The sequence below is a fragment of the Drosophila melanogaster genome, chromosome 3L (assembly GCF_000001215.4).
Source record: "Drosophila melanogaster chromosome 3L".
Taxonomy (NCBI): domain Eukaryota; kingdom Metazoa; phylum Arthropoda; class Insecta; order Diptera; family Drosophilidae; genus Drosophila; species Drosophila melanogaster.
This window is the reverse complement of record NT_037436.4, coordinates 16,525,634-16,552,275: the sequence shown is the minus strand read 5'-3', so window position 1 is coordinate 16,552,275 and position 26,642 is coordinate 16,525,634. Positions and strand designations below refer to the sequence as shown.

Genomic DNA, 26,642 nt, shown 5'->3' with positions numbered 1-26,642 from the left:
AATCACAGAACAAGTGCACTAGAAAAATAACTAAAATTACTGTATACATACATATGTATATATTATATATTAATAATGAAATAAAAAATAGGGATTCCTTAAAAATTTCACCAATAAATAAATTACTTGATTGCCTTAATAATAGTAAAAAAATATTAATATTACTAATAAGCTACTAACAAACATTTAAAAATGGCTGATAAGTAATATTATTAAGTTGGTCTTGGTAAGTTATTTTTATGTTCTTATTTTCTGTGTAGTTTTCTCCAGATGTCCGCTTGAGCTTTCCGTTTCACTTTAAAAGTCAACAAATTAGGGGAAACTGCAGCTGCAGCATTCCGGTGAGTTCAGCGAACAGGACATTCCACCCACACGGACTGCCCGACAGGATAATGACTTTGTTTCAATTGAAACCTGACTGCGAATGTTAATTCGAATGTGGAGGTGGATGGCGGGGGAATACACGGAGCTTAGCTGGCCGGATTTATATTTTTTTAATTAGGTCTTCTGGGCAGCAGACAGCTTGAGCTCAGTTCGACGCACTTCAATTTCAATTTACTTTTAATTATTCACCCATTTGTTTTCACTCTCGCTCTGCTTCTGTATCTCTCTGCAGAATTTAATATGGAATAATTGTTCGAATACGGCTGAAATAACGAGGGCAAACACGGCAAACACAATTGGCGTGTCGTTTAAACGACTTTCTACTTTTGAGAGTCGGACTTCGATATGGCCAATGGGATGGAATGAACATATTGGCCAGGAGGAGGTCCTTCGTGTTCGCTCCTTTGTTTGTGCAGCTTGTTAAGCGGCAGATTCGTTTCAATTAAATTTGCTGCCATCAGTTGTCGACTTAATTAGTTGGCATAACCTCTGACTTCTGTTGCTCGGCAGCGACTTACGCACCATTTGAAGCGGCAAAGGCGATACAAAATGGCAAAGTTTTACAGGTGAAGGGAAATTGATGGAAAAATACATACAAGGTACATTTAGAAAGATTTTTCTTCAAGAAGTTGTGATGTGAAAGATTTTGTAGTAATAGAAAAGTAATTCAAATTTTAAGGTAAGGAAACATTCATTAAAGTAGAAAGCTTCTGCTTGTTCTTCAAAGATTAAGTAATTGCTATAATAAGATAGTAATACGATTGATTGCAACTACTATTGCTTTGTTTTAAGCACTTTTCTTAATTTCGCCAAGAGGTTGATATCGAGCCACTAATCCCCAAGTACTTTCCCCGCGCAGTTCCCCTTTGTTGTATCCTTGTTATCAAACACGGAGCTGTTATTTATGTAAGGTGTCCCTGGCGTTGGGGACAGGTTAGTTGATGGTCCTTGCCGATTATCTTGTTCCAGCAATTTGCCACATTCCTATTCTGCACTTTGTATCCTTGGCCACCACGGTAAATTGAGCTTAATTGGAAATTACACACCAATTTTGCCCTGTTGCTGCTGTTGTCGTTGCTTGCTGTGGGTGGTGTTGATGTTCCAAGGACGAGGATGTTGTGCCCACTCTCATATGCATTACATAAACTGATTCTGTTCGAGCGCGCGGCCACTTTGAGCCCAGTTAATATAATTAGTTTCGGCGTAAAATTGTAAACGTCAACCGCAAAAGACGTTAACGCACACGTGCAACTTAAACCGTTCACACACAATGTAAGCTTTGCATGTTTTTGTTGCTCAATTCTATATATGTATGTATCTGCGAGATTGCATAGATAGAGGGGCCGTAATCCCTGCTTTTTGATTAGATGTCATCCGCTTTTTCCACCGAAAATGCTGCCCAGCTAAGTGTGAAATTATGAAAATTTTCGACTCAATCCGTCAGGTGTGTGCGGCGTGTGTTGTTTTTTAATTACCTGTAAAGCAAATTACGTATACGCCGCATTACACGCCGGCAAGTGCGTCTAATGCGATTTTTGCGCTGGGTGGGGATCGCCATGTGTCATCTATTCTGATAAGCAGGCTGCCTGGAAATGGGTCTCATGGTCTGAAATTTTCTTGAAAACAGGGTGGACTTCTTGGAATTTAAGAGAGGTGGAGGTTGTTTTTTAAAGTTCAACCTAAAAACAAGTGAAAAAGCTATAATCAGATACTCGTAACTTAGCTAGTTAAAAAATTGCCTCTGCTAGTGATACTGATCAACAATAAATATACTTTTTAGGGTCATAAACTCAAATTAAATGCATGTCAAGCCAATACTAATTCTCGATAACTAACATTTAATTGCACCGCTCGGATTTAATTAAGTGCAATCAGCGTCTCCAGTTACTAATAAATAATAAATGGGTATATCAATGTTAAAATACCATTTGGCCTTCTATTAATACTATAAATAAAACTGATTTGGAACATCGTCCTCTTTTTCCATTCATAACTAATAAAATTACAATTAAAATGTAATTATACTTATAGAATTAGTCAGCAGATTCCCACACAATTTCAGCAATTCATTCTGTATGAGAAATGTCCCTAGGCCTGAAGGACTTTCGTCCTTTTCGCGGCATGTTAATGAAGGCACAAAAGTGCATTCAACTGAGCGTAATGGCGAGAATTGACGGGAAGGGGGCAACAAACCGGAAAGGGATGCGGAAGAGGAGGAGCCGGAGAATGAGGTGGTGGTGGCATCCGCGAAATTCCTTCAGGCCACGACAAGGCGCCACCACAAAAGGGTTGACGAAACTTTTTGAAGTTGCCACAAAATTGCGTTAACTTTTTAGTAAGTCACTTGATTATTTGGTCGTCGCCTTGCCTCATTTTGGGTGCCTCTGAAGGAGGTGAAAATTGCTTCAATGAAGTTGCCTTGTCACCAACTTGTCTTTGGTTTCTCAGACCAACGTCAACCCATCGCCGAACCCAATGAAAAAGGATACTGGCGCGCTTGACCTTGGCTTGATTTGGGTCGGAGTTGTGTTGGAAGCTGTTGGAAACTGGCGACATTTAGCGCATAATTGAGACAATTAAATTCGCTTTGACAATGCGACCCAAAGCGGCAGAGAATCGAGGCAAATCAACAGCAAAACGGGAATGGAATGTAATAAATAAAACCGAAGGACCAAAGGGAATGGAGTTCAAGGAGATCTGGCACAACACTTTGCCAAAAGGATTTCAAAATTAATTGAGTTTCAGCTCGGGGTCAGTTCAATGCCAACGAATGGAGACACACAATGGACACATTTATCTAGACAATTCTAGACCATTTGCTTCAATCTAAAGACTTTCACTTGTTTAAATTCCAATTTGGTTATCTCTTATGACATGGAAAAATATTTCACAGATTTGTTGACAAATATTTCCTTCCATGTACATAGTTCATTTATTTCTTGATGTTTTAAAAAGTAAGTTAAATGTCTAAAAAAATTCAGTCAAGAGTTTCCAAAGGAAAAACACTTTTGTGTTTTCTTTTAGTGTGTTTACCTGATGAAAAGGGTTGACAGAGGTCAACCTGTAAATTGTAATTAAATTTTTCCTCAGGTCATAAAAGTTCTTCTTCCTATGTTCTTTTCGGTTTACACCTTCTGGAATTGCTTGTCCTGGGCCAGGATTCGATGTTTCCAGAGCAGCAGTCTCTGTTGAATAAGTGATGCCATTTTCCCCCTTGACTGCTTAGTATGCATTGCATTTCCCAAGCCGATTGGTTGGGCCCACTCCTTTGCGATCCTGCCAAACGGCAGAGCTAAGACGACAGGCAACCGGATCCAACTGATTTTATTATGCGAAAAGTGATATTTGAGGAACGCGGGACGAACCAGGACGAACAGGACGAACCGATTCCTGTACGCATGTTGGTATGTATCTTCGCCCTACCAAGGCGCGTAATTGGAGCGTAATGTGTTAAGTTGACAGGCACGTGAATTGCCTCTAATTTGTTGCCTGTTTGCAGATTGTCCGTCGCCATGCCCACCCATGTATCCTCTTTTCCAGCTTTTCCGCTGCACATCTGTTGCATATTTCATGGCGTGATTACATTTTGTTCAGTTTTCTACGAGCATATACTATACTATACATAGTGCGAATGTGTGCCCCGAAGTTGGCAAGTCTTGCATGCAAATGACACTTACACCAGCTGAAGGCAAACATCAATCAGAGTTTGGGGGAGTTAAGGAGGTTAGGGCAATTGACTTACCAAAGAGCCAGGAGAAGCTGCAATCTACTGGGATTCGAAAGGATATATGTATATGCTGAATTGGGACAAATAACTAATAAAATGTGAAGATAGTTTGCATTTTAGCAGGTTAATCATAAACTTGCATCGTAAATATAATTTGCTATTGGAAAATGCATAAGATGTGAGATTCCATTAAATGGTAATGTAAATAAATAAAATTTGCACTTTATTTATTTTAAAACCTCATATCATTTTGCAACATATAAATGCAACAGGCTTATTTTTAATGTATTTATTGTATCATCATGAATTAAAATTTTTCCTTCTTAATCAAATCTGAATTGTGGCTCTGTTCATAAGGTTTTTACCAATTTATTGGGCCTGAGTGAATGGACCATTAGACGAAAATGAATAGTTTTTCCCTCTCGGTTTGTTCATTGTATGTTCACCTCGTTTGATTGGGGGCTTTGTGCTGATGGTGTTTTTGGCCAAAAACATGAAAATGCCCCAAGTGGCAGCTGCTCGAAAAAAAACCCGATTTCCCAGAATACTCGCCTAGAACTATTTCTAAAACAAACATCCGAGAATTACAGCTGCGTATTCAAAACTTTTTGTACCACTTTTTGCGTGAATTTTAATTCAAGTCGCCTCCAAATGAACCAGGAGGTATTAAACCGTGTGGTCGTGGCTCAGTTGAAATTCCTAACTCAATATTTTGCTTTCTATTACGCAAACTGGTGCGAGCGAAGTGAAATTGGCGGGGCGAAACCATTAGATTTTATTTTCTTTTTAGGTATGTGGGCGCTGTGGGGAAGTTTTTCAATTTTTTCTAATCCTCGATTTGCGTAGCCAGCCAAAAAAATACATTGAATTGAACTGGCAGGAAAAATCGGACTGCAACTGTAGCTGATTTTGGACAGGTCGTAATGGGGGATCCAAAAAAATTGAAAGCATTTACCCAACGTTTTTTTTTCGTTTTGTTTGCTCGCCACACTGGGGAATAGATAAAAAGCTTAGCTTTTTTTCTTTTGGGTGTTCTGAACGCACAAAAAATTATATTGCTGCCCATCTAAAGTCCGAAATTATATATCAAAGAAAATTATATATACACTTGCTAACGAAGTAAATCTATTTTCCCGATAAACTAGCGGGGCATTCCCAATTGGTACAACTAAAGTTTCGATATATAGTCCGATAGTCCCCTCCGCACGTTCTTCTGGTGCGCTTCGTCACTACGTGGACTGCCGTCCACAGTCATGTTGGCATTTTTGCTACTCTAAACAAAATTGTTTGAAAACCAAGACTTATCATATCATTGCGCAATGTAGAGGTAAATACAAAGTATAAGTAAAACAAATAAAAAAATTGTTCTTACTGGTTTGAATAATATTAATTCCTAGCCAAGTGTGAAGTATTTTTAGAAGTTTGTCCCATCTTCTTATTTACTTGCTATATTAGCATACTTTTTACAATCTTATCGGCATATGTGCCAAATTATTTTATACTCTATAGTCTAAATTTAATAGTTATTAACACCTCATTTAAGCGTACAATTTATAGGGTATTTCAGGTTCGTCATCTCGTATGAAAGTTCATCACATAGTACTTTTTTAGGAAGATTGGTAGACTAATATTTTTATTGATAAAACGGATTTGTGGCAGCTTCGATTGGTTTATGACATTTGATTGAATATATTCTTGTGGCTTTCCCTCTTCTCGTGCGGCTTTCATTCATGCATTTCCTTTGTGGATGATTCAGTTTCATTTTCATTTTGTCTATGTTTTCGATTTCGAATTGGAGTTTCGTTTTCAATTTCATCTTAAGCCGGCTTCAAACGTTGAAGAGCCCTCGGTGTTTTGAACCCACATCCATTTTACAGCACCGGTCAAGTGCGATAAGTCGGTTAATTGCTGTTGAATGATGCAGCAACAAATTACATCGATCCGCTGTAATCCGCGTGACTTCCCCGACACAATTCTGATCGAAGAGATACATACAATATATTCAGCTATATGTATGTACAGCACCGTCATCGTCGACCTGCAGTTGGTGTAATTGTTACAATGGCCCAAAACACTTGACATTGGCCCTTTGCGAGGGCGACATTGAAACCACGCTTCGAAGGCCCTCCCCCGAAAACATTAAGAAATGAATAAATATGGGAAAAATGATATTTGTAGAATGGCGGAAGGGAATGAGGTATGGAATGGTATGGTCTAAGGTAATCTCTAACGATAATATTGACAGATTCTTCGGCAATCAAATAGTGCAGAGCAAATGGGCAAACACATAATAATAATAATAATAATCTCCGAACGCCAATCTTCAGCTCTTTAACGATCAATGACCATTGTCAGGGCCCAAAACGTCGAACATATCCGGCTGGGAGTGTCGAACACGTCTGAAGACGTCTTAACTTGGCCAACGGCGTTTCGTCAAATATGTGTTAATGCGGTTCGATTGCGTTCGATTGACCATCGAACTTCTTTCGGCCGCCCTGCTAATTTTTTGTATAAATACTTAAAACGATTTCAACAGCAGCAGCAAAACGCAACCACAGCTCCAATCGATTGAGCAGGTCAGATCCAGATCGCAGAGCAAGTGAAGCAAACATTTAAGTTACAACAAAGATGGTAAGACATAGTGCAGAATTAACATTTAATAAAACACAGTTAACTCTTTGAAGAAAGATACACATTCTGAAATGAAAAACTTTTTTCTTATCTAAATTTTAATAACTTTTCATTCATTTTAACAGACGAAATTCTATTGTATAAAAAACTGAAGACATTTTATTGTTAAATTTATTTTTTCTTTTTATTTAATGAAAGTTGATATTGTTCATGTGGCCTTTCCTTTGTTTCCAGCAAGGATTCAAGGAGATTTGCCTGCTGTTGGCCGTCGTGAGCCTGGCCAGCTGTCGTTCAGTGGTTCGCCGTGATGTTAGCCACCTGCCGCTGGAGTATCTGCCTCCAGTGGAGCTGCCACCTGTGCCCAGTCGCGATTACTTGCCGCCGGTGGAGCAGCATGCCGCCACCCTGAACCATGTCCTTCAGCCGCCCCGTGATTACCTGCCTCCGCTGAACAACGAGTACTTGCCACCTGTGGTGGAGGAGGAGCAGAAGCAAGAGGTGCCCACCACAACCGAGGTAATAATTCCAGAAGAAACCACCACAGCGGAGCCAACCACCGAGGCAGTTATCATCACCACCGAACAGCCGCAGGAAGCGGAGATAATCACGGAACCGCAAGAGGAGGTGGAAGTGAAAACCGTGGAGGAGGAGGAGCCCGAGAAGGAGGTGGAGTCCGCAGTGCTCCTGGACGACGGATACCACTATCGTACTCCATCTGTGGTTCCGAATCTGCTGCCCGTGAAGGAGTATCTGCCTCCCTTGGACGGCAATGCCGTTGTGGAGGAGCTGCCCAATGGCGAGGAGGACTCCTCGGCCCTCCTGGACGATGGATACCATTATCGCTCCGTGAAGCGACTCCGTTTCTAGTCCGTAACACTTACTGTATATTCCACTACGAATTTCTGTTTCTGTTCTGTGCGACAATTGTTGTTTAATTTTACAAAATACATAGACAAATACTTTCCCGACTCTGTTGGTTTCACACGATATTGGAAAGTGGCTCAAGTGATCAGGTGATGCGACTATAAAGTACCCAGTACTTAGTGTCGTATTAGTCAAAAGAGAGCAAAATGTAACATTTTTTATTAGCATGTTTAGAAATCCTTGGTAAACAATATTAATTACTCACTGTGCTCATGCATGTGGAATTACTTCAGAGTTTCACGTCATTCCTCTAACTAATATACCCATTTAACCCTACTCATACCTCGCAGCAACTCGATTGCTGCCGTGAACATTTCATTTATATTGATGACAGGAAATTAGAAAAATGTTTTCACAATGCGCACGGAACGTCGCAAGGAACTCTTCTGCGTGAGATATTGTCGCAGTCCTGCGAGGTCCTTGCTGCGTGAGTCCTTTGGGCCTGCCACACCTCCCTGACCACCACCACTCCCAATTGATTTGCGGCGGATTGTGCCCGGGTTTTATTGTTTTCTTTACGTGTTTGCCGCTTGGCATACATTTCCATTAACCAATCTTGAGGAAAGTTTTCCTGTTACTGCGTTTTCCTTACTTTTCCACGGACAACTTTGAGTCAGTTCAATAATTCAGCAAATTTCCAATTGGCCGTATAAATATTTGAAAAGTTTTAAATGTTATTCTTGTTTTGGCGGCCTGTTTGTGCTGTGCCCAAATATATATGGGATTTTTATGTTTCCGGCGGTTAGCCGTTGTCGATTTTACTAATGAATAATTCAGTACGAGGAACAGGAAAATTGTTTGCCTACTTTTACGCGCAGTTGGAATAAAATTGAGAAGCAACAAGTGTCAGAAATTTTGTGGATTCTTTGCACATTCGTTGTTTTCCTTGAGATATCAAAAACAAATAAAAATCCAAACCAAAAAGCTTTAAGTGCATTGCACTCTACCGAATTTTTCTTTTCATTCCTTCCTCATTTTCCGTATCTTTTTTTGGTGGTCATAAACCTCAACAAATCGGGGCCAAAACAAACACCTGTAAACAGTATCCGATTGAAAGAATCGCCCAAGTTTCGTTGAGTGTTGAAGGCGGGAAAAGCTTGCGGAAAATGCGAGAAAAGCCTGCCGAAGCTTTGGCCATTCAACATTCGACGAAGCGACGACTGGGAAAATCGTATATAAGCCGTCTGCCGAGGAAAATTCAACTTAGTTGCGGGTTTATTGTTGCCGAATGTAAACGGAACGGAATCTGAAGAACCGGAAAATGCGGCCCGGCTGAAGACAGTGAGTGCGAGCGAGCGAGATACAAATATTCGGCCGAGCAACAGTGAAAAGCGTTTGAAGGGCCATAGATACAAGATAATGCCCCATAGAGGAGTCCATCTCCTCTCCGCCAACCGATATGTGAAAATCGGCCAGTGGAGCCGAAAGTGAAAGTGTGTGGAGAGGTGAGGGAACGGTGCATCAAAAGAGTGATAATGGATAAAACAACTTCAGATACTTGTAGTACTATCGAGTTTATGAGACAAGTCGAAAACGAAATCGTTAACAGGCTAACACAGAATTTAAGTACAGAGTTCTTTGAATTGAAGGTGGTCTTTAAACTTTAAACTTTATTTTATTTGTGTGATGTAAAAGCGTGAACACATTTTTGTAAACACTTTTTAAGAAAACTTATAAATTTCATGTTTAAAAGATCTTCCCAAAAAAGAAGTGCAACGAGCAAAGAAAAGCGTATGCAACAGTATACAATTACAGTCTATACAAAACATATAAATTTAAGAATGCATTGTTTTTAAAAACAATTAAACAAGAAACTATAAACCAATAAATAATCCCTTTCATGCATAAAAAAATATATATAGACTTAAAAAAAAAAACCAGCGCAGTGGATTTGAAATGTAATGTAACAGAAGCATGAAAAAAGCAAAATTAAATTGCGCGATAATAAAATCGGCAAACCAAACTAATTTGTAAACATAACAAGTATTACAAGAATCTTTAAGATAAATAAGATGGAAAATTCACAATGAGCCCAAAAAATGTGACGCCACAAATCATTTGCACACATAAATCAAAATTACCATAAACGAAACGAAATACCCACTGTGAATAAAGATGAACTCGAGGAGCCGCAACAACTCGAATAAATCGAAATTAAATATTAATTAAGGCCGCATTAAAATTGCAAAATAAATTGAATAACCGAAATAGCTGCAAACCGAATGGCTTGTGAAGAAGAATGTGGCCAAAAGAAAACACATTTTACACACTTAATTTAATCACAAAACTCTTTACGCTGCTCTCTCATTCGCAATTAAAATGCAATTAATTTGGCAACAAATGCTGCTGCTGTGTTAAAGCAGTTAAAGCCATGTTTGTGCGAAGTTGGTAAAGTCAGTCGGTCGGCAGTTTTGAAATGTAATATTCAATTAATTCCATCCGATCGGCAACTTAATACTACAGCTAGTTGGCTTAGCAGCTTCATTCAATTCGTCTTTCGCACGAAATGCATTTTCCCTTGATTTTCCAGCGCTGCAAAAGGGCTGCTCTTGTTTCTGTGTTGTATATCTCGTATTTGTTGTTCGCCTCCGTGGGCCTCAGCAGAGAAAAGTTTATTAATAAACAGTTTTGCCTAACAAAGCAAAAAAATGATAAAATAAACGCGACGCAGACAGGCGGTTTAGGGTGGTAAAAAGGGAAAACTGTGGGTGGGTGGTTTGGGTGCTAAATGTCATTGTCAACGGTTTTTCATAGATTGGAAAGGTAGTTTATGGGAGTAACTTTTTCTGCATTAAGCGCTTCTTATGGAATTCAAAACACAAAGTTCACAAAAGGATGATTCAATTTTAAATTCCATCAAGTCCAAGAAATGGAAATCATTAGTGAAGGTTTTGAAACCTTAAAGTTAAAGTTTTTAAATAATATAATATTGTATATATGCCTACTTTTAGTTTTATGATTAATTTATGAAAACACTTGTTGTCGAAGTAAGAAATTTTCCGGTTTAAAACTGGAATTCTTACTTAATTTCCATGTATTTATTTAGTTGCTATAGATAATGAAGAAATCCAACATGTTTGCTAACGAGAAAATAGGAATTCAGCAAGTTTTAATTGGTTGTAAATAATATAATATAAAATTCTATATTCCATTGTTATGAAATTCGATTACTGCATTGCTGCCAAGAGTATTCAAGAGTATGTATTCTCTGTGTGTCGGCATGCATTTCTGTGCCTGTGGCCGTGTGTTTGGCACGCTTTTTGTGTTTATTAATAACAAAGTAATCAGAAATTGTAATCTCCTCGCAAAGCGTATTACAGCAGTAATAACAATGGCAAGACCACAACCACAACATAACCCCACCGCCCCATTTCAATCGCAATACCAACTCAACCCCCCGCACCGCACCACCAATCCCATTCATTTGGTGATTTCAATGCGGGTTTATCTTTGCCGCTTGGCTGTCTTTACGGGCTGCATCCTTGAGTCCTGGGATCCTTGATTCATTGTTGTGCCGCCAACCAGCCAGCGAGCGAGCGAGCACGCTTCCGGCTCAAGTATCTCTGTTTTTGTTATGATTTCCCCGCATTGTATGTATATATTTTCATATACTTTATATAGATTTGCTGTTTATTTCTGTTTTCATTATTTTCTAATTTGACGCTTCATTTGTCCATGACTGATTTCTATGTTTTTTTTTTTACCCTAACAGACGGGTATTTTCTCATCGCATGCTGCAGAAAAACTGTGATGAGGAATTATATTAAAAGCTGAGACAATGCTTTTAGTTCATGTGAAACCTAATCAGTTAATATTCTCATTTGTATGTCCAAACTAATAACTAACTTTAGTTAAATATTTTATGTTTGTCAAAAAACGCAAATGTTTAGAAGGGTGTTATTTTGGTTTGCTAACGAAAAGCTTAATATACTTCTCGTTGTTTTTCCGTTTTATTTTTTTTTTCGTTCGTCCTGTTTTCTAATTTGACTTTTGCCGGGCGCTGATTTTCGCTTTGATTTTCGCCGACTGATTGGGATTTAGTTGATGGGGGCAGGGGATTCAGTGGATTGGGGGGGGGGAGTCATTTGATATTGGGCCATATTCTATTGATGACTGAATGGCGTGTCTTTTTGCCTCTCAATCATTCTGTTCGGCTCGGATTTGTTATTTGTACTCTTGCCTTTTTATGTAATTTCACCTATGTCAGTCAGTCAGTTGGCTCGCTCTTCCCAACTGCAATTTCTGTTTTGCCAATTTACCTATTTCGTATGCAAATTGCCAGCCATTTGGTGTCAGTCTCAACACGATTCAACACCCTATTCCACCAAATCCTAATAGTTTTGAGCCACTGGGTCAAAGTAATAAAGTAAACAAATTATTTTGATTGTTTAGCTCGATTCGCGGCAATTTGAAGTTCGGCTTCTCCATTTGCTTTACCACTTTGATTGGACTTCACTGCAAATGCGTAAGGTATGAGCCAAATTTTAAGAAATATCTATACTAATTGCTTTTGGATGTTAGATACAAATTTTTTGATTAGAATCACTATCACTGAAATCACTTAAAATATTGAATGGCATATCACATGTTTTTGAGGTGAATAAACATATTCTTCGTATGCCAAGCGATTATTTGCTGTATGTCGAAATTAAATCTGTTCCTGAACACTCCGAAAATCCCACGCGTATTATTTCAGAAAGAGATCCAATTTGGGCCAAGATAAATTCCCCATTATAAAATGTTCATAAGATGCACGGCTTGTGTATATTTAAGTGGTGGGTGTTTTATTTGCTGGAATTTTCTTATAAAACTTGTAGTGCAAGCAGATAAAATTTATTGAACTTATCGTTAGAGTGAAACAAAAGATATATATAATATAGCATTCTCCATTTTTCTTATGGGCTATCAGCCTTTAAAGCTCTTTTTTGGCCTCATCAAAAAAACATAAAAAACTAACTGTCAACCATCGCAGAATATCAGAAACAACGACAAACAGTAGTAGTCTTTAAAAAATCAGTTAAAATTGAATTTCCATTTTTACCCCCGCATGTGTGGAAAAACCAGAAAGATTTTGCACAGTTCATTTTGTCAAGACCCTTTTTCCATTGCGAAAAACAAACAAAAACAAAAGTCGCGTGCAGCTGAAAGCGAGGGAAAAGGAAAATTAAATTCGCAATAATTATTTCAAATATTTCTCTTTTAAACGGGCATTTCATTTGGAATGCAACCAATCCGACGTAAAAAAAAAAACAACGCGCACATTTTAAAGTTCATAAGTTGGCAGCGAAACAAGGCGAAGTAAGGAAAATCAAACAAACGAAAAGAAAATGTGAAAAATCTTCAGATGTTGTTCTTTAATGCATACGAAATACTCAAATAAATTATCATCAGCCTAATCAACATCAGCGTTATTATCAGCAGGCGGAGTCAGGAAAAGTCGGAGGAAAACTTTTCGTCCTGTAAGGTATGTATGCGAAATTGCAGGAAATAAATTTTGATTTGCTCCTTTTAATATAACCAAGACATTAAGTAGCCGACCTGTGGGCCGGCGGTGTCTTTTGCGATTCGCTTGTTCTTTTGTGATTTAGTTCATTCATAAGCTGTCTGCTACTCTAAGCGCTTAATTATTTAATTATGTTGAATGTCACACACACGGTCATGTTCAGTAGCAAAGAGATGGGTTTTTTCCCCAACCAGCGGGACACTAAACCACCGAAGCTCTCTCCCAACTCAACTTCAGTACTGGTTAATTTTAGTACACCCTGCCAACCCCTCTCTTTACTTCCGCCTCATGCGGCTGCTAGTGCAACGTCGCCCATTGGTTTATTTTCATTTCCGTTGTACGGGGCGTATGCGTAATATGAATATTTTTGTAAATTATTAAGTATGCGTAATGAGATAGTAAATTTGCACCCCAACCACAGGCAGGTAGTGCGGTTTAGTGTCAGAGATGAAAATTGCATGTGCTTTCCGCCGGGGTGTGTCGTGTGTGTCGGTGTGAGCCAGCAATTAGTTAAACACAAAAGTTTATGCCCCATCAGAGGTAAAGTTGCGCACTTCCGCACTTCCGGTGAGCCCCCTGACTTCCTGTGGCCCGTGTACTATGTGATCTCTTATCTCGTAGGCTCGTCTTAGTCTTAGCAAGGATTTATGCTGGCTCATCTGACTTTTGATATGCTTTTTGGCCAGCAGGTGGGCCAAGTTCAGCTTAAACTTTGAGCAACTAAATGTCCTGTGCGGACGAAGATGGCCTCAGAACTTTTTCCTCGGGTGTCTCAGTTATCTGGCAAAGCAGAGAAAACTTTGTGGATTACAAAGAATTTATAATTGAAGTGGGTGTGATGTGAAAACGTTTTAGGAAATCGATGGCACAACGCAAATTAAAATTCCTTTTGGAAAGTTGCGAGAGTGCCTTTATATTGTAGATAGCATTTCATTTATTTTCTTTGGCATCAGGTTTGCTCTTACCTGTCTGCCACTTAATTCCATATCGAATATAATTCCGTCTAATCTATGCCCAATTTGTGTGAACACATTTCTAATTAGCCCGAATGTCATTAGTCCAAAGCTTTGAGCACATATACTCAATGGTAAATTCATTAGATTTCCGTTGGCCAATATGTCAATACTGTTTTGTGAAGTGTTTTAAAAATGTGTGTCATTGCAAACATTGAACAAATGAAGTTTCTAGCAAGTTTGTAGCTTACAACAAGATTCAAAGTAAGAAAACTGATTGCATAAATATTATATTACCCAGTTTATGTAATTTTGATATTTCTAAATACTGCACACGAATTGTGTAATCTATGTAGAGTATTTCCTCTCTTGTATCTCGATAAATGTATTACATATCTGCAGATGTAGCCATTTCTAATTAGTCATTGAATATTCGTCTGGCATAGGGCATATATCTGAATCCTTTAAAAGCCAAATCCAATCAGCTGCTCAGCGTGTTAATTTATTCATGGAATTATTTTTCTTGCCCTCGTCTACTGACCTACAACCCTTGGACCATTGCATCCCCTTACCCTCGCAATCTGTCTGATTAGTACAAGGAAAATCCTCTTTTGTTTGCAGTCCACGCACGAATTCGATGGAAACTTCAAGGCGAAGTCCCAAAATACCAGAATCCCCAATCTCCGATCCCCATCCATGAGATCTGAGCTTTCGGTTCGATATGTTTTGCTTTTTTTTTTTTTGTTTTTTTCTAATCCGAGAGTGTGGAGCATCTGCTTTCGGATTTAATTCACAGGCCATCCTTTGACACACGAGATGAAAGCTGTGAGTGTCCTTGAACTTGCCACATTTCGTTGCCGACATACAAAAATAAAACACAGACCTCGAGTTCAACTCAATTGCTAAAATACAAAAATTCAAGTTCAACTCAATTACGTGCCTTTCGCCATGAGTAGGCATTTTTGTTTGTCGAATTCCCAAAAATCATAGATAGATTTCCTTCCCCCTTTCCGGGTTCAAACTCACCACCTGACTCCATAAAAATTGTTTCGCTGCGGCTTTTCCGGTTGCCAAATTAAACAAAATGAAAGAGTGCATCGAAACGAACACGATTTTCTGTTTACTCAGCAATTGTCCATGAAAATGCACACGATATTTTCGTTATAAACACAACAAATGCAGCCAGATACGCTAGAATGTGTTCTTATGTCGGCCATATAAACAACCATAAATTTCGTGATTTATGCACCAATCGAGAGCATTGAAATGCAATCGAATGGAATCCGATTCGCAAAATTGTTCGACTCTATTCAAAACCTAGTGCACTTAAGTGTGTGTGCGGCAGTTTGGCGAACTGGAAAGAGAATGAACGAATGAATTTGTCGGGAAAATTTCTTTAGCTGCCTAGAATCAATTATTAGAAAGCGTGAAAGTCAGATATTCATTTGTTAGTCTTATTTAATAAATAATAAACACAACTTTCATGACAATGGTGTTTAACTTTCTGATTTTCAATGAGAATGAATATATGTTTGTTTGGGCAAATATGGCCACCATTTATCTAATTGCCTATAATCGAATAGATAACTTTCGTAGACACCTTTGAATTTAATGCACCGGTGAGTCCTTCCATCGAAGGCGAAGGTTTCCGGATCCTGGCGGCCTGCCAAATCGCCACTTGACATTGCCCAGTGACTCGGAGGACACAGAGGTCCTCGGAATGTTTCATGTGCCGGATGACCGGAGGAAAGGCCATAGCCTGCTGGCTGCATATCTTTAATGAAATTGCAGGCGGCACACCGACAATAAACCGGCGGGGCAGGACATCATGGGGGGTCCTTTGGTGAAACCGCCGCTTAGTATGCAAAAGGATGGTGACTGGTGACTAAGGCCTCATCCGCATGGCAGAGGGCTAAAGTCACCGGGCCAAGAGTTGGCCGGGAACTGTGAGCTCTGGGCCACATGAGCACATGGCTCTGGGCGCAACGCATAAAGGATAACGGATAATGGACTTAAAATAAACAAAGCAAACGGCAGGCGGAAGGGCAGGGAAGGGCAGCGCAGGGGGGGGGGTTGGCAAAGGAAAAGCGGACGAACAAAACACGGCAAAACAGAAAATGGCTAGGAAGGATGGAAAATCGGGCCAGGGAAACTGTTTTGCTTTGTTGCCGATGTACCCAGTGATCAGGAAAATGTGGGTGTGGTGGTGCCTCCAGTATATTGGTTCTATTTTGGGCTTTGGAAACGGCTCAGCTAATTCCCGCCAATTGTTTGTAAAATCTCCAGGGCTTACACCAATCCAATTAGTTTCGTCGTAAACAATTTTTATGTTAAAAGCAAGAACAGCTACTACATAAGAACAATAGTATTTGTAAATCTAAAATATGCATTAACTACAATGTAAATATAACATAATAAATTAAGAATTTATTCATCTTACAAATGGTAATATATAAAGTATCAGTTGAAATGAATCTTAAGATTGCTTCTATAAGATACAAATCTATGGTATATGTCTTATTTATATTATAAAAATCATTAAATTTTCAATAACTTTCCGAACACTGGGTAACTCTTGGTCGATCACTGCCCTACTTATTGACACTTCTCTTCACTGCTCAATGCACATCATCAACAATGAAAGGACTAAAGCTATAAAGCTGAGACAAAACGGTGGAGGAAGCGAGAGGGCGGATGTGGAAGGGAGATAGCATCTGGGCTCAGGTAGAATGTCGCATTCATTCGCTTGGTTTGGTTAACTTGGATCATGTCACAAATTAGTAAGTCATTTTGCCATCTTGTTTACCCATTTAGCTGCTGGAAATCATTTTCCGCTTAGCCAGCTGCTGGCTATTGGCAGTGAACTTTCCCATTTTCCAATTTTCCGATTTTCCAACACTCCTGCCTGCCGCCTTTTTTTTTTGGCCCTCATCCAATGCCTTCTTGTTTGAGTTTTATTACGATGCTCTTGACCGGTTTTATTGCTCTCAATATTTCTTGCATATTCTGGCCACAACTCATTCAACAAATATGTGGGTTCTGTCTGGCATTTGGCTTTTCCCTCGGCTTCAGCTTTGGTTTTTGGGTTTCGGTATTTGGCTTGGGTTTTGTTTTAACGAATTTATAAACCAAACAAATTTATGCTCGTTTCTGTGGCTTCACCACTAGCTGTATTAATTATGAATGTTATTTTAGACCATCTATTTCGAGCGCACACATTGAAGTTTTTGGCTTATGTGAAAAATTCCCATCCTATACGTTTGCTAACCACAACATTTTTAATTGATGGGATGATAGACCTTGGGCAGCATTTTTGAAGAAGTCTAAATAAATGCTTGGCTGAGTAATTTCAGATGAAACGAAATTGATGATATAGAACATTAATTAGGCCCATGAAGCAGAAATATGTTGGTATTTGCCAGATAAAAACCAAATAAAGCATTGAAAATGAAATAAGTGTAGAAGCTATGAAGTAATATTTCCCAATGCAAGCAAACTGTTAACTTACCTTATTTAATAATTATTAAATTTAATCTATATACTTGTTTTTATGTACCATAAAATGTTGAATGAAATGTTTAATTAAAGTTAAGAAATTCCTTCATTGGAAAACTTAAATAATATTTGACTTTTCATCTTCGATGGTAAACGCGTTGGTATTCTATGTATTAATGTATGTATGTCCCACCTTTCGGCCGGGCTAATGAATTCGTTTGGCAATGCAAATTTTCTACCGAAAACACCTCAGCGCGTTAAATGAAATGCAAACATTATACAAAACGCCCAAAGATGACGATGCGTAAACAAAAAAGCAGCATAACAAAAAAATCAGGAACAACAACAAACAGCGAGTAGCACATGGCAGCATAAACATTTATCGGTGTCTAAATATATATATATACTGCACTGCACGAAAAAGAGCAAATTGCATTTTGAAGACAAAAGATGAATTTTAAGTTAAAAACTGCAAAAATAATTGACTATCAAAGAGACATCTAGGCGTTCAGCTCAGCAATAAATTTTAGAAAGCTAAAGTCTAATAATAACATATTAAATAGGCTTACAAGTATTCAATACAAAAGAAAGGGAATGAATAAATTTGCTTAAAACTGCTTAAATAAATAAAAGGAATTTCTTGCTTGAATTTTCCAAGCGAATTTCTCGCAGTGCATTTGCGGCGTGTGTTTTTGAGTAAGTGGGTAAGTGTTGGTCGCACGTGTGTTAGTGCGTGAGTGCTGGCTCCACTAACTATATTTAGAGAGAACTTACCTAGAGGCCAAAACACGGGTGGTTAATTGGTGAGTGGGAGCGGGGGAATGCTTCTAGGGGGTGTCTAAAAGGTGAGAAGGGTGGTGGTGGGTGAATCAGGGGGTAGTGCCAAATGCCAGCAGCTGTTCGGTTGCCCGGTTAATGAATGAATATGCATGAGGAGGCGTAAAAGAGATGGCACACTAGCATTCTGTCTCTTTTGCGCTCTGCTGATATATCCAGTATTTTCGGGAATCTAGTGATTTTTTTTCATTTTTCATCTATCAGCAACAATATTTTATGGGTAGTATATGTGCATATCAGATATGTAGCGATCATATTCTATATAAAATTATTGTTAATAAACTACAAATATTTTAATCATTTTGTTATACAGTATTTTCTATTAAATTTGAATAAATTTAAGTAATATGTTTTTAAATAAATTTAAATACTATATACCAGGTATTCCAAAGTCAGGACTGTTTTCCTCCAAACGAGTTATGTAGTATTCCTATTTTTTTCCCCATTTACACATGTCGAATTTTTGCAGTAGGTGTGGGCTTGAAAAAGTACTGTCCTCATTAATTTGCTTCGCTTATCAAATGTGTTTTGTTTTTATTAATTTTTCTTTGGCTCGATATAGCTGACACAAAAGTTTATCGTTTGTTTTTGTTGCTGGCACAATATTTGCCAGACCATTAGCGCCATTAACATAATGAATTGCCATCGGTCTGCGGCGTCGATAGAATCGAATCGAATTGAATCGAATTGAATCGAATATAACCATTATTTCCGGTTGGAACTGTTTGCATGCCATTTACCTGGCGAGGTGTGCAAATATTTCCGGAGCAGAGGATTTGGGGGGATGACATTGATTTAGTGTGAGTTTTCACAGCTCCTATTTTATTAGAAATACAAGGCATAGTTGAGTGAAAATGAATGAGGGAGCATTGGTGATAGCTTAAATGATATATATACGAAATAGTTGCATAGAATAAGTTATAAATCTTTTTATTTTTGCTTTTGAATAACTAATTTCAGAAGTTTTCCATAGATGAGTTGATATGTATCAACAGAAATATTTCAAATCCTGACGATTTGCAAACTGTGCAGGATGGTAGGCCATTTCTGCGAATGCCTGTGATTAATCGGCTGATTAGCATACAGAAATTATTAATTTTGATTGATTGCGCTCTCAGCTGTTGCCTATTATCGGCAAAGGACCGAACAGTTCAAGCCAATTAAATCCGATTGTATCCTGCTCTCTGTCAACGTCTCCTTCGATTTGGAAAAGTTCAAGTGCGTTGTTGGAAAATGCAAAATAGCTTAAGACTTAAGCCATTGGATGAATGATTCCTGAAGGCAGCCATAAGTGTCGAATGACAGATGATGACGACATTTATGAGCTTTCACCAAGGAGACTTTTCAATTGGCAGGGTAACGTCTCCGGGGATTTCCCCATCGCTTTTCCCGTCCTCAAAGCTGAGTTTTCTTTCCATTGCCTATTTTGCATACATGTGGAAAGTTGGCGAAACTTTGGATTTTTTACTCTAGCTGCGGATGAAAAGTTGTCAACTTTCAGAAGTTGTCTCAAATAATTCCACTATTTGGGAAACTTCTAATTGGAGCTCACTTTGCACATCCGTCTATCAGACATAGAGAAATTTGATTTTCCACTTCTCATTTCAAGTATCACTTATTTTCGTATCCGTGTCGAAACATTGAAAAATATCTAGAATGATTTAATTACGTGTTCAATTGCACAATTTGTAAATATACGAATGTTATTCGAGGCAGAAGTAAGAAATATTACTTATGGTTTATATGACGCTCGCCGTGGTTTTCGCCATTCAGTTTTTTCCACTTAGCGGGTGGCGAAAATGTTGAACTAAATGAAAAACACAGAATTCTGAATGGCAAATTGTGCGAGCTTATTCATAAGAATTTCCTAAGAATTTCTTAAGTGAATTTCGGGTATTGTTTTGTTGTGTTACTCGATAGGTTCGTACTTTTGTGGAAACTCTTTGCCATATTTTTTTTAATATTCGCTTTTCCACTACGTTTTTTTTTGCTGAAATATTTCATATATTTTTTTGGCAACAGCAAAACAATTTGTTTATAGCACGCGGAGCGTTGTGTTTTTGACATATTTATGCCGTTGGCCAGGCACTTGTGCTCGGCCTTCTCCCCCTTAGCCACCCCTTTTTTTCCGGCCTGCCACGCCCCCTCTGCCTGGTGCTGGCCAAGTTTTCAATGCCGCCTCTGGCTAAAAACAAAAGCCGACAAAAGGCGAAATGCGGCGCTGATGAAGACGAGACGATGAAGAGCCAAGTAACCGGCGAACGACCTGCGCCTGGCTTTAAGACTTTCCACAATGGAGGTTTTCCCCCGGCCAACTCTGTTCGCTTTCCTTTTATTTCCGCTTTTCCGCCCGGGGTTTTCACCCCGCCTTTGTTTTGCTGTTGTCTGTGGCACAGTTTGGCCTGGAATGCTAATGAAATCGGGCAGTTTGACTATTTAGCAGGCTTGTGTAGTTAACATGGTAATAATAAGGTTTAAAGTTTGAGATTGTTCTCATAGTGATAGATCTCTGGTATTTTATTACTATCATAAATGTGAGATAATCTCTGCTTTTATTCTCGCAGCTCATTTGCAGTATTTCTCAGATAATCTCCGCAACTTTACGACTTTAAAAGGGTATTAAAATCTGGCTTGATCGCAGATAAATTCTATGTTTCTTTCGAAAATTTAACAAACAATCTGAAGTTGTACTCGTTGTGGATATAACCGTCTCTTTCTGTGCGAGTCGCCCCGTCTCTTTCTCGACTTCTGTTTTGATAGGACCTTGCGTGTCTGGCGAGCGTTTCGTGAGACTTAAGTGGGCCGGCGCCCAAAAACAAAAACCAAAAAAGGCCTTATAAGCCCATATATATATATATATATATTCGTATTTATTGAGGGAAAGTGGGCGCTGGGGGAATCCGAAAAGTAGATACGATATATATTTATTGGCGGCGTCAGTTTGCGATGCTTTTTTTGCGGGGGCGGCAGTCTCTGTTTGAGTTGCTTTGTTTTGGGGTTTGCCTTGCCTGCTTTTCGCCTGTGCAAAATCGAATTTATTGTTTTAATGCCATTTTCTGTCGCTGTCGAGCGCAAAAATTGGCAATTTGTTTAGAAATTAGCGCACTGCCTCTTTTAGCATGTAAAATGAAAATCAATTTTATTCTCCCACTCCCTTCCCTGCAGCGCAAGTGGATCGAAGCACCCAGATGAGCGGTGGCCCAGGAGCCGGATCTGGTGGCGCCGTAGCTGGTGGAGTGGGCGGTGGTGCCACCCACATCTTTCGCTCGCTGTCGTCGGAGAGCCAGAAGCGGGAGTGGTCCAAGCGGCTCTCCCTCCGGGGAATGCGGCATGGAGGAGCTGCCGGTGGTCCTGGCGGATCCGGCACTTCGAGCCTGGCCAGCAGCAAGGAGGTGAGCTAATTGAGTCCAACATTCAATCACAATATCATTGCGTAACAGTTCTCTGGGGAAAAGGGAAAACGACCTTTGTGAGTGCACTTAAGGAAATAGTATACCTTTCATCAAGTCAGATTTAGTAAATATGATTTTAAGCATTTCATTTAAAAAAAAAAAAAAAAAACAAATATAAAGCTAAAGCTCTATTGTATTTATTTTAAATCCATGAATGTTAAAATAATATACCTAATCGTGTATACTTTTTTAACCAATTTAAGAATTTCTAACATGCCTTTAGTTTTAAATCTCAACTTTTCATCTTGATTCTAAATATTATAAGTAATCAGCCAAAATTTACGAATATTATTATTCTCTTTTATTGGTAAATCGTTTTTAATATTAACATTCGTTGACTGAACGTTGTGGTTTAAATATTTTCCTGTTATTTGCTACTATTTTTCAAGCCCACTCTCTTTCTACTACTTTCTCCTTTCATCGCTGTACTGACCATTTTCAATATTTCCTCGCAGGAGAGCAAACACAGAAAGTTCTTCAGCCGCTCGGCATCGCTGCGTCAGGCGGGAAGCGGTGGAGGAGGAGTAGGAGTTGGAGGCGTAGTAGGAGGAAGTGGCAGTCACCAGGCGTCCATGGAGCTGCATGTGCCTGGCCAGGAGGGTAGGGGCACCTCCTCCGGAGCGGGCTCGCCACAGACGCAGACCCAACCGTCGACGCCAAAGAAGTCCAACTGGGAGGTGATCGAACATTTCAATACGAGTGCCAAGGGAGGCAAGGCCGTGGTTAGCAGCAGTTTGATTGCGGTGAGTTCGAGGGGATTCTGGAATCAATTAATTTGCCCGCCTAATGGACAGAACGTCGATGGCAGGCTTCATCTCCGCAGCCCATCTACCTTCCACCCGTTGTGGGACTTAAATATTTAATTCGATTGTACCGCAAATAAGCTGGGCCGAGCTAAATTTAAATACAATTTACAATCGAGGGCTGAGTTTGTTAATGGGCATTGAGAAGGGACGAAGGGACCGTCGCCCTGGGAAATCAATTTAAAGCCTAACAATCTGGCACGAGCAAAACGACTGCATGTCACAACATTTTGCTTTAACTAAATTTATTGTGCCATCGCAATCGATGTTGAAATTTGGCTCGGGGCCGATGTCCTGTGGCTAATTGAAAACTCTTCAAACTTTTCCAGCGCACACGTTTGTTTTAATTTCATTTTGTGTTTCATTAATTCGAGCTTTCCTTGGGTTTTAAGTTTAAAGTTGATTTCATAGTCAAACAAAACGTATAAAATCAAATTTATTTGCGCAACTTTTTATTTGGTGTTGGTTGGAAGCTATGATCTCCTTTCTTTTCCATTATTATGTTATTATTACTTTCTAAAAACCCTAAGTGTATTTCCTTTTAACCATTTTTAAGGCGTTCTATTTAAATGTAATGAAAAGTTAGTTTATATGCAATAAAAAGGTAGTTCAGTTTATGCTTTATGACTTACAATGTTTATTTTCCAATAAAAGCAAACTGAAAGTATCTTTTCTATAACTTTTAGTGCTATATATGGTTTTAGATTCGTTACTTTGCACAAACGAGTTTTAATGCCAACTAACAAGCCACGTCTGGGAACTTACCCACACACTTGCAGGCAGACACCCACACACACACTTGCATGGCTAAGCTGACATGCACAGGGGGCCACTTAACAACTGCACACGTCTGCGCGTATGTGTGTGTGTGTGTGAGTATTTTTATTTGCGTTCGTTGTCAAGAGTCAATTGACAAAGTTTAGCAAATTGAAAAGGAAAAAAAAGAGAGAGGAGCTACAAAAAAGCATTCTGGCATTCAAATGGGCGGCAATTTGCTTAAAAACGCCGCGGGGATCCAAACACACTTGCCGCTGTGTGCGTGCGTCGGTGCGGGTGTGTGTGTGTGTGTGTGTGAGAGAGAGAGAGTGTGCATGAGTGGGCAAAACGTTTTTTTTTTTTTTTATATATTTATTTATTTAGAAGCGATGAATCAATACAATGCAATAACAGTAACATAACAGCGCAATTAACATATAAAAGATAAAACCAAACCTCTCACTAATCATGTGAGGACTTACAACTTTGTCTCATATTTCGAGGGGGTCTTTAGGGTTGTCCAAGTGTTTTGGCGAAACCCTTCCTTTTTAATCTCCTTAGAGGCCTAGCAGGGAGTAAGCGTCTAGCAAGTATACTGTGGTGTCGTCTTAGTCTATCACTATATCTGCTGGTGTGCCTGGAGATCTGCTCTTCCACTGTATGAAGATTCAGATCACGGTGAAGGGTAGTGCCACGTACATAGTATGGGCAGTCTGTAATTGCACGCATGGCACGATTTTGCAATACCTGAATGCGGTTGTAGTTGGATTTTGCTGCGATACCCCAGATCTGTATTCCGTACAGCCAGATCGGGGCTACGCAGTGGACGTAGACTGCTCTTTTGGCTCTCAGTGTCATGGTGCTTTTTCTGTTTAACAGCCATCGAAGTTGTTGCATCCTTTGATAACATCTCCGAGTCGTAGCTTTCAGGTGCGGGCCGAAAGTCAACCGTTTATCAAGGGTAATCCCGAGGTACTTAGCCTGTGAAGGTTGATCTAGGATTACACCTTCCAGCTCTATGGGTGCGGTGACGGGACTTAAGGTCTTCAAGGTGAAGCAGGGATTGATGGTCTTTTGCGGATTGACCTTTAAATTCCATCTTTTGCACCATGCAGCCAGAGTGGTGAGGTACTCTTGGAGACCCCTTGCTGCCTCGTTGCAACAATTAGAGCTGTACAGCAGGGCAATATCGTCAGCGTACGTAGCAAGAAGGGCCTTCCTGGGATCTGCCATATGATAGGCGTTTGGGCAGGGCAGATCTGCAGTAAATACTGAGTAGAGCAACGGTCCCAGTACGCTGCCCTGCGGAACTTCAGCTCTCATAACGCGGGGAATCGAGTAGGAGTTTCTGACCCTGACCATGAATCTCCGATCTTCCAAGTATGATTTTAGGACTCCATAGTATGGTGCTGGGAATAACTTTTTAACTTTGCTGATAAGGCCGTCATGCCAGACCCTATCGAATGCCTGTTGCATGTCAATGAACACAGCATTGCAGTATTCCTTATCATCAAAGGCCTGAAGGATATGTTTTGTCAGTCTGTGGACCTGCTCCACAGTACTGTGTCCCTGACGAAAGCCAAACTGATGATCCGGCAGGATACGACGCTCGGTCATGATGTCATTTAATCTGTTGGCAATCAGTCGTTCCCATAGCTTGGATAGCGAAGATAAAAGACTTATGGGTCGGTACGATTCAGGGCTCTCTTCAGGTTTACCAGGCTTATGTATCATTAGGATTGCTGCCATTTTCCACTGCTTTGGGAAAAACTGCACCCTGAGTATGGCATTATATATTAGCGCCAAGTAGAGAATTGCTCGAATAGGTAGTGCTTTTAGTGTGGCATTGCAAACGTTGTCGATGCCAGGAGACTTCTTTAACGGAAGAGATTTGATAGCTTCGACAATTTCCTCAACCCTGATGGGCTTAATGGGTAGTGACATTTGCAGAGGTGTCTCTAGGCTATCAAGCGTCTCTTGATACTGCTCCGTTGTAGCGAATTGGAAGTGGGTGAACCTTGTCTCCAGATGATTTGCAAAACAATTAGCCTGCTCCTCTTCATTTTTAGCAAGTTCGCCTCCCGGACACCTTATAGGAACCTGTCTAAACGGCTGTCTTTTAAGGGACTTGGTGCATTTCCATAGCGAGTATCCAGCATCCACTGTGTAGTCCATACTAGCTAGTTTCTGCTCAAAAAAGTTGCTTCGAAGTTCTCTGAGGACGTTTCGTAGTTGCTTTGCAGCACGGTTCCATAAAAGTCGGTCCCAGGGGTCTTGAGATCGGATTGCTCGCCTTCGGAGTCTTCTTTTCTGTGTCAGAAGCTCTCTAGCCTCTCTTGTCAAGACTATCCCATATGTGGTGCCTATCCGAGGGACGGGAGAAGTAGAGACAGCCGCGGCCCTATGTATGCTTTCAGTTAGGTTGTCAACAGCCATTTCAATTTCCTCACCAGAATTAAGCGTGGTGTTCAGCGAAATAAGGCTCTCCAATTGTCGGCTAAAGGCAAGGAGGTCAGTGTGTTTGGTGACTAGCCTGGGACTTGGATTGACATGAGTACTGTCTGTCTCAATGCTAATGATAAGAGGCAAGTGATCAGAATCCAAGTCCCAGCTTTGTGTTATAGTTGCTAGGTGGTCTGGTATACCATGATACACTGCGAAATCTATGCATGAGGGCGTATGGCTGGGCACATACGGATACCTTGTCGGAGAGCCAGTTGCGAGGATCTTAGCTCCAGTCACGGACAAGGCTTCTGCTAGTTCCCGCCCGCGAGGTGAATTGCAAGTGTCGCCCCAAAGCCAGTGGCGGGCATTCCAGTCGCCACCTACCAAGTACCTTTGGCCGCAGGCGCGTATTATGTCAGTAAAATGTCTTTCCTCGATTCTAGTACTTGGGGAGCAGTAAATAGCGCTAAACTGCAGGTCCCCGAGTCCTGTGGCTACTTTTACTGATGACAATTGTATGTGGCGTGTCTCAATGACCCTTTGTGGAAAGTGGCGAAGAGTTGTCCTCACGAACACCGCTACTCCGCCAACACTATTATTATTAAGGGATGGCCTATATGCTGGATAGTACGCATATCCATATATCTTTACAGTTTCCCCTCTTTTGAGTCTTAGTTCAGTCACAAGAAGGATGTCTACCTTTTTGTTGTGCGCGAACAGCTCAACATCTTT

The 26,642-nt window shown here is 39.9% G+C and overlaps 2 protein-coding genes across 3 annotated transcripts in view, besides 1 other annotated feature; both read left to right on the top strand.

The window, feature by feature from the left end:
* The first annotated feature begins 6,647 nt into the window (after positions 1-6,647).
* On the top strand, positions 6,648-7,709 carry CG13033 (uncharacterized protein). Its single transcript, NM_140645.3, has 2 exons — positions 6,648-6,742; positions 6,977-7,709. The coding sequence occupies exons 1-2, from the start codon at positions 6,740-6,742 to the stop codon at positions 7,607-7,609; spliced, it is 636 nt and encodes a 211-aa protein (NP_648902.1). The 5' UTR covers positions 6,648-6,739; the 3' UTR covers positions 7,610-7,709.
* A 1,196-nt stretch (positions 7,710-8,905) lies between these two features.
* Positions 8,906-26,642, top strand: part of CG43373 (uncharacterized protein) — a 51,533-nt gene continuing 33,796 nt past the window's right edge. The window contains exons 1-4 of one of the 2 annotated variants that reach the window (NM_168670.4): positions 8,906-9,111; positions 13,085-13,130; positions 21,620-21,846; positions 22,362-22,649. In NM_168670.4, the coding sequence (NP_730173.3) occupies positions 21,643-21,846; positions 22,362-22,649 (492 nt within the window). In that variant the 5' untranslated portion in view covers positions 8,906-9,111; positions 13,085-13,130; positions 21,620-21,642. Of the gene's footprint in view, positions 9,112-12,935; positions 13,131-21,619; positions 21,847-22,361; positions 22,650-26,642 lie in introns of both variants that reach the window. The other variant, NM_001104152.4, reaches the window with a different exon arrangement.
* Positions 23,817-26,642: part of a mobile genetic element that runs on past the window's edge.